Genomic DNA, 17,540 nt, shown 5'->3' with positions numbered 1-17,540 from the left:
TATTGTATAAATGATGATTATGTATAACACTGAAGATTTCTGGGTCTGTGATCATTTTGTCATATGATCATTTTATCACTGCCTTGTTGGGATGAGTCATGAGAACTGGAGAGATGGGAAGGGTAGAAGGACTTGTCACCAACACCACTTGTTGCATAGCTTTGAGCACGTAACAATGTCAAGTTTGAATGAGTCTATTAAAATGCTAAATTCTGGAAATCTGTTCAGTATACAAAGTGTCCATTATCTCTTTCAAGTAAATTTGGTTTAAGTCTGTCTGTACTATCTACAGCCTGCCTGTGTGGCTTGTCTTTACTGTAGGCATTCCAGTCTCTCCATCCCACTGGTTTAACATAAAAATCATCTTTATTGTCACTGACAGCCATCTTTGTCCTCTCTTCTAATCTGAGGGTCTGCTCTCACACATCTGCTGTGCTCCAATGTCCAAGACCACAAGAACCCTCAGCTTTTACTACTGAGAGAGTTCATTCACTCTCTAGCTTGTCTTCTGTCTTTGCAGAAACCCAGGAACCGCGATCCTGTGAGACTATTGCAAGGAGGATTTTGGAGTGGTTTGGTTATAGATTTATCACCACTGACCTAGAAACATAGCTACATTACATTTTGATATTCAGATTTAAACAAAGATCAGACTGGAGTCTCTTGCTGGAAGATTAGCAGTGCTCATACAGTTTGGGGATGATCCCAGTTCTGCTATGAACCAGTTGTAAGCTCCGATGCTTCCAATAGCAACTGGAATATAGTCTTCCATGTTGATGCAGTTGTATACAATAGGAAATCAAAATCTCTAAGAACATGTATTTTATAATGCTTCTAAAATAGCATCTGCTTTGGAGTTTATATTTGAATGTTTTAAGCAGCTGCTGCCAACAATAGCTCAAGCCACAACTGTAGGAATAATATAAATGGCACCCCTGTGACATCTAGTAATGTATTAGTCAATTTTCCCTTAAATGAAATAAATGTATTCATATAAAGTTACTCTTCCAAATGTATGAACCTGACATTTGGACTTATTCCGGTAGTACAAATATATACATTTGTATAATCTCTCAGTGGTTATATCAGAACATAAACTTAGATATAAACATAAACACACATACACACATATCCTAGTAGACTTTGGAGATGTTAGTTATGACAGTACACAAGAAATTTCTACTATCTCATTCCTGCTGTTACATGCATTATTGGGTATTTTATTATTTGTGATTGTGGGAGGAGTCGTGTGTGTATGTGTGTGTGTGTGTGTGTGTGCAAAATATCTTTATAAATCAGTTCAATACCCATATGAGGTCTATGGGATTAGGATGTCCATTTAGAGATGAAGACTTAGATTCACTTGCCAATCAGCTCTGTACTCACATTGTCTCCCTGACTCCAGATCCTTAACCACAACTTTTTCCTATTTAGTTCTTGTAAGAATTGAAGCATATAGTTCAATGTCACTATTCTTATAGACAAGAACACTGTAGTCAAGGTGAAATGATCCATCCAGGGCACTGCTCAGTGTTTCCATTATTGTGTTTTGGCTCTGACTGAATTCAGTATTTTCCAGACAAATTAATTAATGCAAAAAGCAGAAATAAGCTACCTATCCACCGATTAGGTCATTTGGGAAAGAAATTTTATGTTTAAGCCATAAAGGAAATCATTGCTTCCCTCAAACTGAAATAATCTTATTGGGAAGGGTTGTTTCTAGAGGTTCTGCACACAATATACAAGCACTGAGAGCTTATTATGTGATTTTGCAAATATTACTTCACATAACCTTTCCAAAGCTGTTGGCGGTTTTATTTTCTGTTTTGCAGAGGAGGCCTTGAGAGGTTAGGTAACTTGGCTATGATCACACAGCTAGCACAAGATCAGCTACGATTCACACTGCAACAGATGGACTGAACCTGGGCCTTGAGCACAACACTACCACAATTAGTTTGTTTTCCTTTCTTTGAGTTCCATGTGTTTAGCAGTGAGAGTAAAATGTCGCTGTCAGTAGGGGCTCTCCGTTTCTATGTTCCTGTCCTGGTTGTCTGAGGCTGGAATTACAGCAACTACAGTCACCTTAGAAAGCCCCCTAGTGATACTTGGAAAAACAAAACCACATCTCTCCACTGAGGTGACTGCCTATAGCAACACTTAAGGCTTATTTCTAAAGCAATAACCAACAAAATAACTGTAAAAGGTGTGATTCAATACCTTTCTCAAAAATCCTTGGCTGTTACTAAATAGGTTCTGGGAAATTCCTCCATCTCATGCATAGTCACTAAACAGAGCTGTGCTCTGTAGTTTATCCATCTTAAATTAATAAATTCTGAGACACCTTCCTCAGCAGTGCCCACTTGGGCCTGGGCCCATTCACAAGTGTGGTCTCATCTTTCCCATGGCCAATGTCTTCATAACCTCCCAACATGGCAGATCTTCCAAGTGGCCACAGAGACCTAGTGTACTGTCTACCTGAAGCTCCTACCCCACAAACACATTTAGAATCTGAAGAAAACTGGTAAAGTTAAGCTGTGAGGAGATGCTGATTTAAGCAAAATCTATGACTCCTTTGGAAAGCAGAATGAGTCTTTGTTGTCGCTTTACCTAATATGTACCTTAGCATCATCTATGAACTGAAATTTTCATTCACTTTTCTTCAGTAGTTATGACTTTATAGCCTACTTTTGCTAGGGAGCTTGGAGTTATAAAACATCTATCTACACCTAAAAGAGGAAGCATTCTTTCCAGAACATTCATTGACCTGGAGGGGGGGGGTTTGGAGGGGAAAGTGGCAAATATATTTTAAAACCAAGCATTCTCCATGAGATAAGAAGATGTGGACTATTCTGTTCATTAAAGGACAGAACTTTTTAAAAAATATTCATTCACAGAGGTTATGTGATAGTATGAGATAAACAGCTGAGGCTTTGGACTTTGTCCACTGTGAGCATGATTCTTGACTATTAATCAAGGTCTTGAGCTTCTGCTCCCTCATCTGTCAAATGGAAGTCATATTATCATCTAAGAGCAAAGAGGACAGTTATCATTAACCACAGAGAAATGGTGACAGCAATGTAATTGAAATATTTTTCTACAAAATTCTACATCTAACCCATGATTTGGACAGAAAGAAAACACAACTAATGGAAACTAACAGGTTGCAATAGGTCAATTTACATGCTTCAAAAAAGGTTCTAGGAACATTGGAAGATAGTATTTTATCTGCAAGGTGCAAATGAAAAACCCTGGTGTGGTGGTATATGCTTGTATTGTAATACCAGTGCTGAGGAGGTGAAGGCAGGAGGATCCTTGGGGCTTGCTAGCCAAATTAGCCTAATTGGATGAGCTCCAGGCCAATAAGAGAAACTGTCCTCAAAACTCAAAGTGGATGGCTCCTGAGTAATGACACCTGACATTGAACTCTGTCCTACACAACACACACACACACACACACACACACACTTGCACGCGTGCCCACAGAGGCTCAAAATGGTTACAAAATGGAAACATGAGCTGAAGCATTAGAATGAAATGATGTTCATTCATTCATTTTTGTTGTTGTTGTTGTTGTTGAGTTGCTCACCATCTAAGTGAAACTGCATCTCAGTTCCCTCTCCTGCCAATGATACAGCACCTTCTGTCTGTTTTATCTCTCTGAACTGTTAATTAGATTGGTATAATAATGGCTTTTGTAAACCTAATAGTGCAGACTGGCTACAGGTAGGCTTAACATGGAAATCACTGGACAGTGTTATCCCAACCAGCAAAGCCCACCCAGGTCCAAATACCTGGGGTTGTGAGTATTAATCTTCATATGCAGCTTAGATGACAGTGTTTATGCAGAGAAGGCTGAAACAAAGCAGGCCATGAGACCTGTGATCTGAGAGCAATGCTTGCACAAGTGTCTTTAAAGGTGTGCCTGCTTAGGAAATTATCTTGCACACACAGCTAGAATAAGGAGAAACACATGTTGGGAGATTTTACTGAAAACAATGAAAAGTAGCAATAGATGTGTATGTGTGGAGGGAAGGAGCAAGCAGGGGCGGCATGGAGTTTGGAGTTTATACTTTACTATGGGGTTTCCACTTCTTATTATTAGACCTAATATTGCAAGTTTTCGCATGTGCAGGAGAATAATCTGCCACTGACTACAGTCTAAAACATCCAGAGCATCCAGGCTCCTCTGTCCCAGCTCCATCTGGTGCTTTGCGACAGAAATCAGTCTCTTTTCCTGGTGTGCAAAGGGCCAGCCGTCTCCATGGAAGATTTCTGTTTTTAGAACCGATGATAAATGTGTGTAAGGGATCCCGTTAAGCTGGGAATTCCTTTGAAATTCACATTTCTCTTTCTCTCAGTTGTCCAGAGATAGATCCTAGCCACATTTGGATATGAAAGATCTTCAGCCTGACTCCCCCTAGAGAGTCATGTTCTTTTTTGAAAGGAGCTTTTTTTTCTTTTTAAAGTGAAGGCTGTTTTTTCGCTCAGAATAAGAATATTCCCCAGCAGTGAGGGCATTGAAGTAACAGGATCCGTATGTTGAGGCCGACAGCTAATGTTCAGCATATGGCCCATGAACTTTGCAGACAGCAGTGTGTCTCTGCTTTTAGACAATGCCGTGGACACTCCACAAAGGAATACTGCTCAGGTGAGTCATGGTGGAGGCACATGAAGTATGAGCCACCAAAAGCGATGGGAGAGGTTCTGGTCGGCCTTCAGATTCATAGCTCTGTCCTGTAGCCTTCTCTATGAGGCCCCAAGCTCTCAGAATAGCAGAGTACCTTAACCCTGTGCTCTCTATACTCCCCCAAGAAATGGCCTTGCTAAGAGCTGTCACTCAGCATGCCCAGATGCTTTCTTACATTCAAGGTGAATGTCTTCCCACTACATGAAGATCACACTGCAAAGTGAGTGAGGGCTTAGAGATCAGGAGGCCTGGGCTCGACAGCACGGATCTGAAACCAGAAATGACTGTAAGAACATCCCTTTATCGTTCCTCCCTGTCTGGAAAGTGAAGGTGGCAGGGCAGGGTGATCTCTGAGATGTCACAGTGCAGAACTGAGCAGCACCTAAGTCCTGCTAGAGAGGATGAGGAAAGCAACCCCAGCTGGTTGTATCTGGACCAGTGAACTCCTCCCTGGCCAGCATCATGTTCCAGCTCAGCTGTGTGTACCAAGGGCTATGCACAGAAAGGTTGAGGCCACATGGGGAGAACCAGTTGTTGGGTAAGAATTAAGCTCTGATCCCCAGACTGGTTGGCAACAGCAAGGTGGAGGTGATAGCACCCCCTAGATTATTTTACCATTTCCTCCAGTTCAGTATTTGAATGTGTCCAAGCTCAGCCTCTGATCTATAGAGGAGAGCTCAGCCTGCTCCCCTCCCTCCTTGACCCTGAACCCTTTACCTTATCCCTTTCTTCCTTCCATTTTTTCCTCCATGCTGCCTCTGTTTCAACCCTTTCCCTCCATAGCCACTGCTGGAATTTCTCTGGACCTGCCCTGTCAGGATGGTTAGGAAAGCTGTACCCTCCAACACTGCCTCCCCCCACCCTGTGCACTCCCTTTCCTGCCCCAGGCAGGCCCTTTGATCCCTGTATTCTGCTGAGCACAACTATAGTCTCTTGTCTCATGAGCCCAGACTCAGAGCTACTGCACCAGCCCTGCCTGCAAGCCGGTCACCATGGCAACGAGCTTTCCCTCCATTATACTGTGAACAGAAAATGGCTGTTGGAAGGAAGAGAGCTCAGAGTCTCTATGACCCACCCTTTTTCTTTTCTTTTTTTTTTTTGTTTTTCTTTTGGAAGGGGGGGGGGGTGCTTGCTTCGTAATGGCTCTGAGGAGCTCCCTCCACAGAACCCAATGTGTACTAGCCTTTGCCTTCCAGATTTGCTTAAAGGGAGCAGAGGCAGAAGGAAGTTGATTTCAAATGAATAAAGCATTCTGTTTTCCCATCCTAAAACTGCATTTTCGTGAACAGTTGTTATCTGCTTTGAGGAGATAAACGAGAAGCAGAGTGAAGCGGGCATTAGTGAGATCTGGTGTTGTGTATTTTTTTTTTTTTTTCTTATCAGTGCCATGGGGAGACTGGCTGTGTGGATATTTAAATAAAAATTCAGGGAAAGTAGACAAGGGATGCAAGCATTCTACAAAGCACAGGCTGTGGGACCTGAGCACCGCAGCAGACTGATTGCTGTGCTAATGTTATTTCTAGCTCTGGAGATAGGCATGATGGTTATACTTTGCAGGGTGAGGTGGACTCGCATCAGCATCCCTGCTTTAGAATGGACCTCATTCACAGGGATCGAGCATGGCAGTGTAGGGAATATGCAAGCTAGCCCTATGCATAGTTCTGGGGTGACAAGCTGCCTGCTCTTAACAGCCCTAGAGACCACGCCAGACTGACACCCAAAAGAACTGGCTATCTGACTCTTTCTATGAATACAAAGCATAGTTGTTTAGTCAGTTGCACAGGAGACCTTTCTACTCATGACAGCAGATAGCAGGGCCATGTAGGAGTCGTCTGGGATGTGTCTACTTCCGGCTACTATGTAAAGTCACTTTGATAGTGGCAAGTTCTCAGAAGCCAAATAAACCTCGTAGTCTTTTTAAAGCTGACTTTGAAAATCCCATTTTTTGAGTGAAATCTCTGAGGTTTGATCTCAGAATTTTAAAGGTGTTTTTGAACTAAACTTTTTCCTTTTTTTTTTTTTTTTTTTTTTTTTTCCAGTTGCCCTGCAAGTGGATATTGTTCCCAGCCAAGGAGAAATCAGTGTTGGAGAGTCCAAATTCTTCCTGTGTCAAGGCAAGTGTCCTGGGTCTGGGTTCCATCACATACAAAGCTTGGCTCCAAAGCCTATTCCCCAGAACAGGATCTGGGAGTGCCACGCCTAGAATTCTGGCCATTGCACCCTCTTGGTCAGTATTGTAACCACTTCAGACTATTCTCAGAGATTGTCTCTTCATAATGGCATACCATTTGTGTTCCTGCTTGATGCTAGAGTGTGTGTAGGAAAGCAGCATACACCCCAGAGAGTGAATCATCACAGGTCTTGTACCTTGTCTATTGGCACAGTTCTGGAACACGGCATGAACTTAGAAAGTTAAGGTTCATGTCTTAGAATTACTCAGACCTTGAAAATCCAAGGTTTTGAAAGTGCATTGAATGGGAGTGGCGCTGGTTGTGAAGACACACGCCTTGGTTTTCCCTGACTATTCCAATTATCCAATAGGTTCTGTCCATCACCACCACACATGTGCACAACTCTGGTACATGTTGTAGTTGATATTCTTTCTTTCTTTATTCTTATTTTACATAATGATCCCAGTTCCCTTTCCCTCTCTCTCTTCCTCCCTCCCATGCGCCCACCACCACCCTCCCATCCCACCCACCCCTACTCCATAGGGAGGGTGATGTCTTCCAGGAGGGATCAACAAAATCTGTCAAGTCATTTGGAGTAGGGACTAGGCCCTCCCTCCTGCCTCTAGATATTTTTTTTAATCAACTTTTTATTGTACCCTGGCATAGGATCTGTACCAATCTCGTTTGTTTGTTTGTTTGTTTGTTTGTTTTTCTAAGACAGGGTTTCTCTGTATAGCTTTTGAGCCTCTCTCCTGGCACTCACTCTGTAGACCAGGCTGGCCTCAAACTCACAGAGATCATTCTATCTCTTCCTCCCTAGTGCTGGGATTAAAGGCATGCGCCACCACTGCCCAGGAACTGGTATTCTTGCTCCCTTAGGAAATATACCCCTGATCTTAACTGGGAAACATCCAGTGGAGGAAAGGATGTGGAATTAGGCCTCAAAGAACTTGTAGATGACATGCCTGGGATTTGGAATGTAACAGAAACAGGAATGAACTGAATGAGGTGTGAACTGTGGCATTTAACAAGCAGCTTTGGGTGGGAAGGAACTTCAACTGCCACCATGATTTGCATTTGATCAGAGGGCTGTGGCCCATGGAAACAGTTGCTCCAGCTCTGTTGTCATAACAGTAGTTTCAATGATCTGAAGGTATAGCCTTAGTGCCCATACACATCTTGCAGATTTTGATATTTATTGAAAACATGATGGGCCCCAAAAAGAAGAATGCATTGCTTTACCAAGCATCTACACAGGGCTCAGCAGTGCAGGCTGCTACCCCATACAGGTAGTAAGTAGGACAAAGAAGGAGCGCTGGCTTGGAGATTCCTTCATCCTGACCCAGCCTGGCTCCGAGGCAGCTGAGCAATAGCAGTGTACCCAGAGAGAGGAGGTATGTTCTGTGTCCCCAGAGCTTGTAAGGGGTTGACTGGTGCAACAGGCATCAGAATGTCACTCATACAGTCAAAATGGCTAGAATCTTAACTTTTGAATTACCCAGTTTCTCTTATCTTCAACTCAGATGATGACCAGTCTCCACACTTTACATTCTAATCACCTGGCTCAGGCCAACTAGGTCCTGAAGCTCAAGAATCAGATAAACTAACACCCTTTATATCACATTCCATAAGACACATTCATCCCTAGCTGAGTGCATGGGACACAGTGGGTTCACAGAAAATATTGTTCCTCCCCAAGGAGAGGACCAATAAAAACATCACAGGCACAGGCAGCTGGTGAGTTCTTTCAACTCTAAGAAATGGTATTATATAATGAAACAGACATGGTTGATGATCGAGATCCTTTTCCAGCCTTTCTTGTCTTTGCCACAAGGAGCTCATCATACTAGGTATCCACTGACACTCTGGCAGGGCTTATCTTCTCATGTTCTGTGCTCTGAAAATAATCTATTCATCCTTAGTGGCAGGAGAAGCCAAAGATAAGGATATCTCCTGGTTCTCCCCAAATGGGGAAAAGTTGAGCCCGAACCAGCAGCGGATCTCAGTGGTGTGGAACGATGACGACTCCTCTACACTCACCATCTACAATGCCAATATTGATGATGCTGGCATTTACAAGTGTGTGGTCACTGGCGAGGATGGCACCCAGTCCGAGGCCACTGTCAACGTGAAGATCTTCCGTAAGAGCCCTCATATGTACTCTTCACTCCCAACTTGGTTAGAAAGATACATGGGTAGGTAGCCAAAGCACAGACGCGGCAACAGGAGGAACAGTAAGGGCCTAGTAGTTCCTTTTCTGTCCCTGAGTTTCTAAGAGTTCTGGTACATTCTCAAATGGTCTATGATCAGCCCAGAACCCATACAGCTGGTTTCTATCAGTCTTAGGAGTCTATATTCCCACTGTCTTCCATTCTCCAGAAACTACACATTGTAGAGGGCTACCATGAGTTCCTCCATGACTTCTAAGTGACAATAACAGACATATGGTTCAGGTTTTCCCTTCTTACATTTGCTAGTGATACAGCCCAATGATATAGTGAGATGGAGTATTATATGTGAGTACTTGATGGTGCTCAGAAAAAGTAGTTCCCATTGTCACTGAAAGCCGGCCTGACAGTGACATCTCATTGCCTTCTTACTATGCATAGTGTTGGCCCAAGTCATGATAGGTGACAGCTAGTAGGTAGGTGTTGATTATCATACTGTTATTGCCATTCATTCTTCAAAATTCTCTGCTGCAAGAAGTTGGGCTGGGGTTAGAGTGGAAGACCAAAAAATAACCAATGACCCTCACTATCATTTTAGGATAGATGCACCACTCATCACTGTACATGTGTGCATTGTCACTACAGCATTCCCCTCTAAAGACCCCTCTTAATGCTAGCTGCTCTGTATCCATCAAAAGACAGTACTGAGCTAAGCAGAAGCCCCTCCTATACACTGGTGGAAACTGACCTGGGATAAAGTGCATTCAGCACAGTTCTAGTGAGAAGGTATGGTTTTCTCACTTTGCTCCTCCTGCTGTCTTTCAGAGAAGCTCATGTTCAAGAATGCCCCAACCCCACAGGAGTTCAAGGAAGGGGAAGATGCGGTGATTGTGTGTGATGTGGTCAGCTCTCTGCCCCCAACCATCATCTGGAAACACAAAGGCCGAGACGTCATCCTGAAAAAAGATGGTAAGACATGAGTTCCCGTGAACCATCACCCCAATGCAGTCCCTGACACATTCCATCTAAACACAGAGTCAGGGACTCAGAACCCACATGCAATTTCTAGGTCCCAAGCAGATGTGTATATGAACTGGTATGTCTGAGCATCTAGTTGTCTCTCCCAAGCAAAAGACACGTCCCTAGTAGACTTGATCTCATCAGTATTTCAAGGCCAGGGGTGACTTTTCTCATTTCAGCCTAAAACCCATCCCTCAAGATAAAAAGCTCAAAATAGCCAGGCTATGTCATGTGTCTGTAATACCAGCCTACAAAAACTGATACAGGGAATGGTTGCATGTTTGAGGCTAACCTGGGCTATATAGCGAGTTTCAGGCCAGAATGGACCACGCTGTGAAACTCTATCTCATAAATAACAAAACACAAACCAATAAAAAGCAAGAACAAGATACTCAGATGCTTGTTTGCCTAATTGTGGAGTTCTGTGACTGACCTTGGATGAACCTGCCTCTTGTCTCTTCCAGTCCGATTCATAGTCCTGTCCAACAACTACCTGCAGATTCGGGGCATCAAGAAAACAGATGAGGGCACTTACCGCTGTGAGGGCAGAATCCTGGCCCGGGGGGAGATCAACTTCAAGGACATTCAGGTCATTGTGAATGGTGAGATCTGTCCTTCCTGTTCTCTCCAGTTCTTCTTGGATATAGACCTGTTCTGACTCATTCCTGTGTCTTAGCAGAAATTTTCTCCACTACCATGACCTCTGAGAGGGGGACATTTTCATATTAACACACTAGTTTTTAGTGTCTCCCCTCATTTGTAGATATTAAATGCCCTTCATTGTCTTGCAGAACTAAAACTGTCCCCATTCTACTAATAAATCCCTCTTCATCCCCAGTGGCCCTGTTGTTAGCACCATTAGGAAGTTAGTCCCCTTGGTTTGATGGGCAGAGAAAATATTGCAATCAATTCAGGTCTCAAAATAGTCAACATCATGGTCCATGGGCTTATTAATCTTAATTTGCAGTGTCAAATAAACACACCCATAGCATCGATCTGACATTTGCAAGATGTTTACAGGAAATTATAATGTCAGTGCTAAGAAAATAAGTACATCGCATTTGAATTGTTTTGGTTATTGATATGTATTTTCTTGCCAAACTCTCCCCCTCTCATTCCTTCAGTGGAAACACTTTGTGCACAAGGTTGTTTATGACAGTTGCAGAGAAATGTCACTCTGCCGAGTTGGTGTCTTTTGGAAGCATACCAACCTGACATGCACTGGGAACTGCATTTTCTACCCTTTGCCAGTATAGAAAGCCTCCTTTTGACATGGAGTCCCACCAGCCTTCATTCTTATATAGCACATATTGATTGAAGAAAAAAAAAATCATAGCAAATAGCCACTGTAAATCAAATAACATATGAGCATGAGTTAAGAGGTAATATAAAAGCTGGACTTAAAAACAATAATGCGTGTTTGTGGGCAAATTTTTGTTCATTTTATATTAATTATTTAGAATGCTATGTGAGTTTAGATCACTTACAATAGTGCTATAGCTCTCCAGGTCACGACCCCCAGGTGGTAGGTGACTCTGCGACCTGCTGGCCCAGAAATGCCTCTTCTCAGGGCCATCGGGTACTTTTAAGTTGTGTACAACTATCCCTGACATGCTTCTTCTCCTCAGTACCACCCACCGTCCAGGCAAGACAGAGCATCGTGAATGCCACTGCCAACCTGGGCCAGTCTGTCACCCTGGTGTGTGATGCTGATGGCTTCCCAGAGCCTTCCATGAGCTGGACAAAGTAAGAAACTGGCTTGTGCCCTATGTCATGGGTGAGAGGAGAAGGGGGACCCATAGAACCCATTGTCTGTGGGTTTTTCAGTGGCATGGGTATGGGCTTCCTAAAATATCAGGGTGGGGAGTGGCTCTTTCCTGGAAAGTTCTCTTGGCCTGTGTCTTTGGTTATTGTTCCATTTTCAGTCTTGTGGGGGCAGGTCCAGAGGGTGTGGCTTGTGGGGCTGATTCTTTGAAACCTTTATGAGTGCTATTGACAGTTTTTGCATGGACTCCAAAGACTGATGAGAGGCATAAAAAGCATATAACAGTAAATGCTACTCAGAGGTCTTCCCCCTTTATGTAGACTGAGCCTGTCCCATCAGCACAGTGTATTCTGTGGAAATGGATCAGAAACAAACCTCTTACTTCCATTCTCAGACATCTCATCCTTTGCATTTCCGAACTGTGTAGGGATGGGGAACCCATAGAAAATGAGGAGGAAGATGATGATAAGCACATCTTCAGTGACGACAGTTCTGAGCTGACCATCAGGAACGTGGACAAAAATGATGAAGCTGAGTATGTCTGCATTGCTGAGAACAAGGCTGGCGAGCAGGATGCATCCATCCATCTCAAGGTCTTTGGTAGGTACAGTTCAGTGTGGGTCAGGGTCACTGTTCAGACACAATCCTCCTACTCCACACACTCTGTCCATCAGCAAGGCATGCCCACACTACTGTGGCATGTATCCAAAAGACAGCCATTTGCTGCCTGCTCTGACACCCAAGCTTTAGTCCAGGAAACCATTCAATAGCTCACAGCATTCTAGCTGGTCTTCTTGCTCCCCACCTTGGCTCCACTCAGCCTCTTCTCCTCACAATAGCCAGAATGGCCTCCATGCCCATCCTCTTCTCAAGATCCCAGATGCAGCTGAGTGAAGTCCAGACTAATCCCATGGCCCAGTGTATCCTGACTCCTGCTTGTACTCTACTCCCAGCTTTTCCTCTGTCTGCTCCATGGAGAAAGCTGTGCAATCGTACCAGCCTCCTTTCTATCTCTGCCTCACACCAAACTAATCCCCTGACTCAGCAACATTGCTTTGGGGGCTATTCTGCTTCAGATGTAATTGCCTAAGATAGGTCTGCCCTGAGCAGCCTTCTTGTCATCATGCAGACCTCAGCTCAAGCCCATTTCCATGACGCATTCACTCCTCACCTCTGCTTTTGCCTCTCCCCATCCAAGCTACCACCCTACTGACCACCTTCAGGACTCACTGTGTCTTCATGCACCTAACAATTCCTGAACGAATCCTCTTGACATGTTTGATAGGGGATGATTTATTTCCAGTCTACATTAGCATTCAACTTTCACTGGGAGTGTGTTGGTTGTCTGATACATTGCTTTATCCTGGTTTTCTTTTTTATTTAATTTTTTAATTTATTTTACATACCAATGACAGTTTCCCCTCCCTCCTCTCCTCCTGCTGCCCCCACCTCTTTCCACCCCTACCCTCAATCCACGATTCAGAAAGGGTAAGGCCTCTCATGAAAGTCAACAAAATATGGCATGTCAAGTTGAGGCAGGGCCAAGTTCCTACCCCCTGCATCAAGGCTGAGCAAGGCATCCTCCACATAGGGAATAGGTTCCCAAAAGCTAGCTTATGCACTAGGGACAGATCCTGGTCTCACTGCTAGGGTCCCCACAAACAGACCAAGCTACACAACTGTCACCTGGCCCGACCCACGGGGCAGTCAACGATGAACTGGGAAACACCTAGGGGAATCGAAGAACAAGGGACACAAAAAAGGATGACAGAAAGACAGTATTCTGATCAAGCTTCCAAATTTTATTTTCTCAGGGGAGGCTTATATAGGACCATAGGCAGGATGTGAGCAGGGTTTGCAAGTGGGCAGGATGAAAGGGTCAGTAGAAGTAATGCCCTGAACTAATCTAACTGGCTGTAAAACTGTAGCAGGAGGAATATCCTGAGCTGTTCTTTAACTGGTTGTAAAACTGCAAGCCTGTATCTAGGAATGCTCTGCTGAACATTCTGCTTACTTCTTAAGAGGCAGTAATTTTCTATCTCAGAAGCCTGAGGTAGTGAGGATGGTGATGGTCCCCAACAGTCACCCCCATGCAGAGGGCCTAGGCCTAGGCTTCCTGTGCTGAGTTCCGGGAGTCCAGTTGAAGAGAGGAAGGAGGGGTTGTATGGACAAAGCTGGTCAAGATCATGGCAGGGGAAACCCACAGAGACAGCTGACCTGAACTCATGGGAGCTTCCAGATTATCCCTGGTTTTCAAACAGCTCCAGACTCACACTACCTTAGTAAAAAGCAGTGCCTGGCAGGTTGTCTCATGGTTTCTTTTTTCTTTTGCCTCCTTTACTGGCCTGTGTGTTATAGAAAGTCACAAAATATTGTCAAACTTCTAGGCATTTCAGAATTGAAATGCATTTTTTAGCCTGCCTGTGCAAAAAGGACTTGTTGCAAAGAAGGTGTACTGTAGCAGCTCTCAAAGATGCCTGATTATCTGTATAAGAAGCACAGTTAGACCACTGCACTGCAGACCATGCTGGTGAGAATGAGGCCAGAGAAGGGCAGGTGCATTTGTTAATTTATCCCTTCATTTAAGAAATATTGAGCACCTTTGCAGCTAGATAGAGTGGCTAGAGAGACAAGCAGAATCGGACTCTGAGGAGCACAAAGATAGAGATAAACATAAACATACAGAAGAGAACAGATAGTGTCAATCAGCACTATCCATTCAAATGTTTGCTGTGAATCCAGACATTGCCAGGTTTAAAATAAAACATTGTGGAGGGTCTCTTCCCATCAGTAGATTCACAGGTAGGTGTAGATGTCCAGCCCTGACATTTTAAATGACTCCATAGCAACAGCATGACGGTATTTTATAGGAAAAGACTTCCTATCCTCTCTGGCATAGGTTAGTCATCAAAGTGATACACTGCTTCATTTTGAATGGTAGGACAAGTGCTTCAGGCATTACTTGGAAAACACATGCTGTGTTGCTTGTGCGCTGCTGTAGACAGGGACTCTGCCTGGTTGGTTGATTTACACATATGCCTCCAGCACCTAGGACAGTTGGCAAGAGCAGTTGAGTAATTGAAGGAATGATCATTAGTTCGTGTGACTGAAGCTTGACCCATGTAATAGGGAGATGATCCTGAGATAAAGTTGTCCTCTCTTGTCTCTGGGGACATTTAAAGGCACTGTTCCCACAAAGTAATACTAGTAACAGCAATACCCAGCACAGAAGGAACGTGCCATACCACACAACCACAAATTAGCCTTTGCTCGCCTCATCATAGCCCTCTAAGGTAGACTCAGTTATTAACCTGTTTTACAAAGAGCTCAGGTGCTCCTCATAAGGAATCATGATTCAAAGCAAAACAATGGCTTCTGGATCCACACCCAGAGAAAGCAGTGATGGCTGCACCACCATGCAAAGGGTCAGCACCTCTGCTTCATCTGCACTCATAGGAAATGCATGGGTTTGTGGAAGACAGTATAAGACCACTAAGCTGCTCATACGTTCTCTGCATACTTTCCACTTGCAAGTCATTTTTATCTGAGAAATTTTTAAAGAGTCTTATTTTAAAACTATGGTTTTGGAATAAATATACTTTCCCACTTATTAAAAACCAAAAGCACATTTGCATACCAATGAGGTAGGCATACTTGTTTATTTAATAAAGAATTAAATCTTGGCTGAATATTTGATATTACCGAATACAGAATGTCTTCTGTGTTCTTTAGTGTTGCTTGATGTTTTTGTTTATTATCAAGGCTGAGAACACCACTTTGCATAAATACACAGTACAAAATGGCAGACATTTATTTAGGACCATTTCAAAAACTGTTGGAAATTCTGTCTCCAGTTCCAAGCCAGAACTCATTGAATAATTTTTCTGTGAAACTCAAGTCAGAAACTCAAACAGCATTTTTTTTAATCAAGCATTCTAACACAATATTATCTAAAGATACACCAATTTAATACTTACATGATGATAGGAAAATACTTGAAGTCATTGTTTTCCATAATTAAGCCATTATGTTTCTGTAAGAGCAGAAAACTTTTCATGTGTAATAAAAACACTACAATTCCTAACATACAATGGTCTTGAATCTGAGCCCGAGGCTTTGCAGCCAGTGTTTGTTGGCATTGTGTGGTGGATGGCATATACATGCTGAGTGTTCAGAACCAAGGCTGCAGTGAAGTCACACAATACAACATGGGCAAACACTGCCAGGAGCAACTGTGCATTTGATTTTGATTTAATTTCTGGCCTTTTCATGTCCAGAAACATTTTACTATTGCTAAACTTTTCTGTTACTTCTGCTTTGCCATCATGTAACTTCACAGGGTCATAACCCAACATTTAAGAGGCTGCTCTGTGGACCATACTTAGCTCTCTCATGGATGGCTGAGAACAGCTCTTGTTCCTCTTCCAGGCCCCTTTGGTAGCAATGATTGACTCAGGCAGGAATGACAGGTAACAGATCAGGAGGGCCATGGGAGGATGAAGAGAATGGATAAGGCCAGGGGAAGTGGTAAGGAAAAGAGAAATTGGGATGAAGAATAGGCAAGACAGGATTTGTTTCTCCAGTCTTTGTCCTGAATGAACAAAATCATCCCTATACCCCTACACCTCTGTGTATCTGCATCTGCACACACACCCAATTTCTTTTCCAAAACTTATGGGTGATCTCTAGACAGCACAGTGATGCAAGCAGAGAAGAGGTGGCTGGGTTCTTAGAGAGGTCAGCAAGGAAGTCATGAACCTGCAACAAGTGTGTCAAATCCAGAATCGGCATCCTCTGCAATGCTGCAAGAACTCATTCAGCTTTCTTGAACTCCTATCTCTCTCCTTTCTGCCTTCTAATCTCTCTTTCCCTCCTCCTTGTCTTGATCTCTATAATTGGTTGAGGCAACTAGTATGAGATCAAAGGGCCTGGGGAAAAGGGCCCAGCTAGTTAGAACATCTTTCTTCACTCTCTATTCTTTCCCTTCTAGATTACAGCCTTGAGAGATCCGTGAGCTAGATTGAGAAGGTTTGCTTTGCAGTAATGGTGTTGAAGGGGAAAAGAGACCTACACCTTGGGTAGCAAAGAAGAGAGCAAACCTCTGATGGCTTCAGAAAGGATAGCTGTCAGTATGTAATGAACATGACAAAAGCAGTATGACACCCTATGATTGAGACGTGCTCTGTCATGTGTTGCCCTGGTTATCAGCTAAGGGATCCTTTCCTTAAGTAGCTGCATTCTGTGTTGGCTGTGAAGTTCCATTACCATTCTCTGTGGATCCTTCTGAAAAAAAAATATGTTTTGCCTCTGTAGATAATTTTGCCTGTGCCAATGACCTTGATGTCACCTGACACCATGAGCTGAGGCAAGTTCAGTGGTAGCAGAATCCTTGGTTACCTGACTCCTGTGACTAAAGCAAAACTTGTGGGTGATAACAAGAGGCCTCCGGGGGCAGAAGGAGAAAGTTTCAGGGTCTCCTTGGACTAGGCTCCCAAAAACAGTTGGCACTGGAGCAGATACAGCTGTTGCTGAGTGACAAAATGCAGAACAGTGAACTAGTACTCACAGGATAGAAAGGAGGGTGATGGTTTGAATGAGAAATGGACTCAGGCATTTGGACACTTGGTCCCAGTTGTTGGCACTGTTTAGGTCAGTATAGAAAGTATGGTTCTGCTGTCAGAAATAGACCACTTGGGAGTGGGGAAGGGTTTGAGCATATATAGCCTTGC

General features: G+C 43.5%; 1 protein-coding gene across 16 annotated transcripts in view; it reads left to right on the top strand.

The window, feature by feature from the left end:
• Positions 1 to 17,540, top strand: part of Ncam1 (neural cell adhesion molecule 1) — a 291,929-nt gene that overhangs the window by 224,960 nt on the left and 49,429 nt on the right. For all 16 annotated transcript variants that reach the window (XM_051197389.1, XM_051197383.1, XM_051197392.1 and 13 more), the window contains exons 2-7: positions 6,727 to 6,801; positions 8,781 to 8,999; positions 9,852 to 9,995; positions 10,511 to 10,648; positions 11,675 to 11,792; positions 12,239 to 12,411. In XM_051197389.1, coding sequence (XP_051053346.1) covers positions 6,727 to 6,801; positions 8,781 to 8,999; positions 9,852 to 9,995; positions 10,511 to 10,648; positions 11,675 to 11,792; positions 12,239 to 12,411 — 867 coding nt within the window. The remainder of the gene's footprint in view (positions 1 to 6,726; positions 6,802 to 8,780; positions 9,000 to 9,851; positions 9,996 to 10,510; positions 10,649 to 11,674; positions 11,793 to 12,238; positions 12,412 to 17,540) is intronic.

Source organism: Phodopus roborovskii, unplaced genomic scaffold (genome assembly GCF_943737965.1).
Source record: "Phodopus roborovskii unplaced genomic scaffold, PHOROB, whole genome shotgun sequence".
NCBI lineage: Eukaryota > Metazoa > Chordata > Mammalia > Rodentia > Cricetidae > Phodopus > Phodopus roborovskii.
The sequence above is the reverse complement of the archived record's forward strand: the minus strand, read 5'-3'. Positions and strand labels throughout refer to the sequence as shown.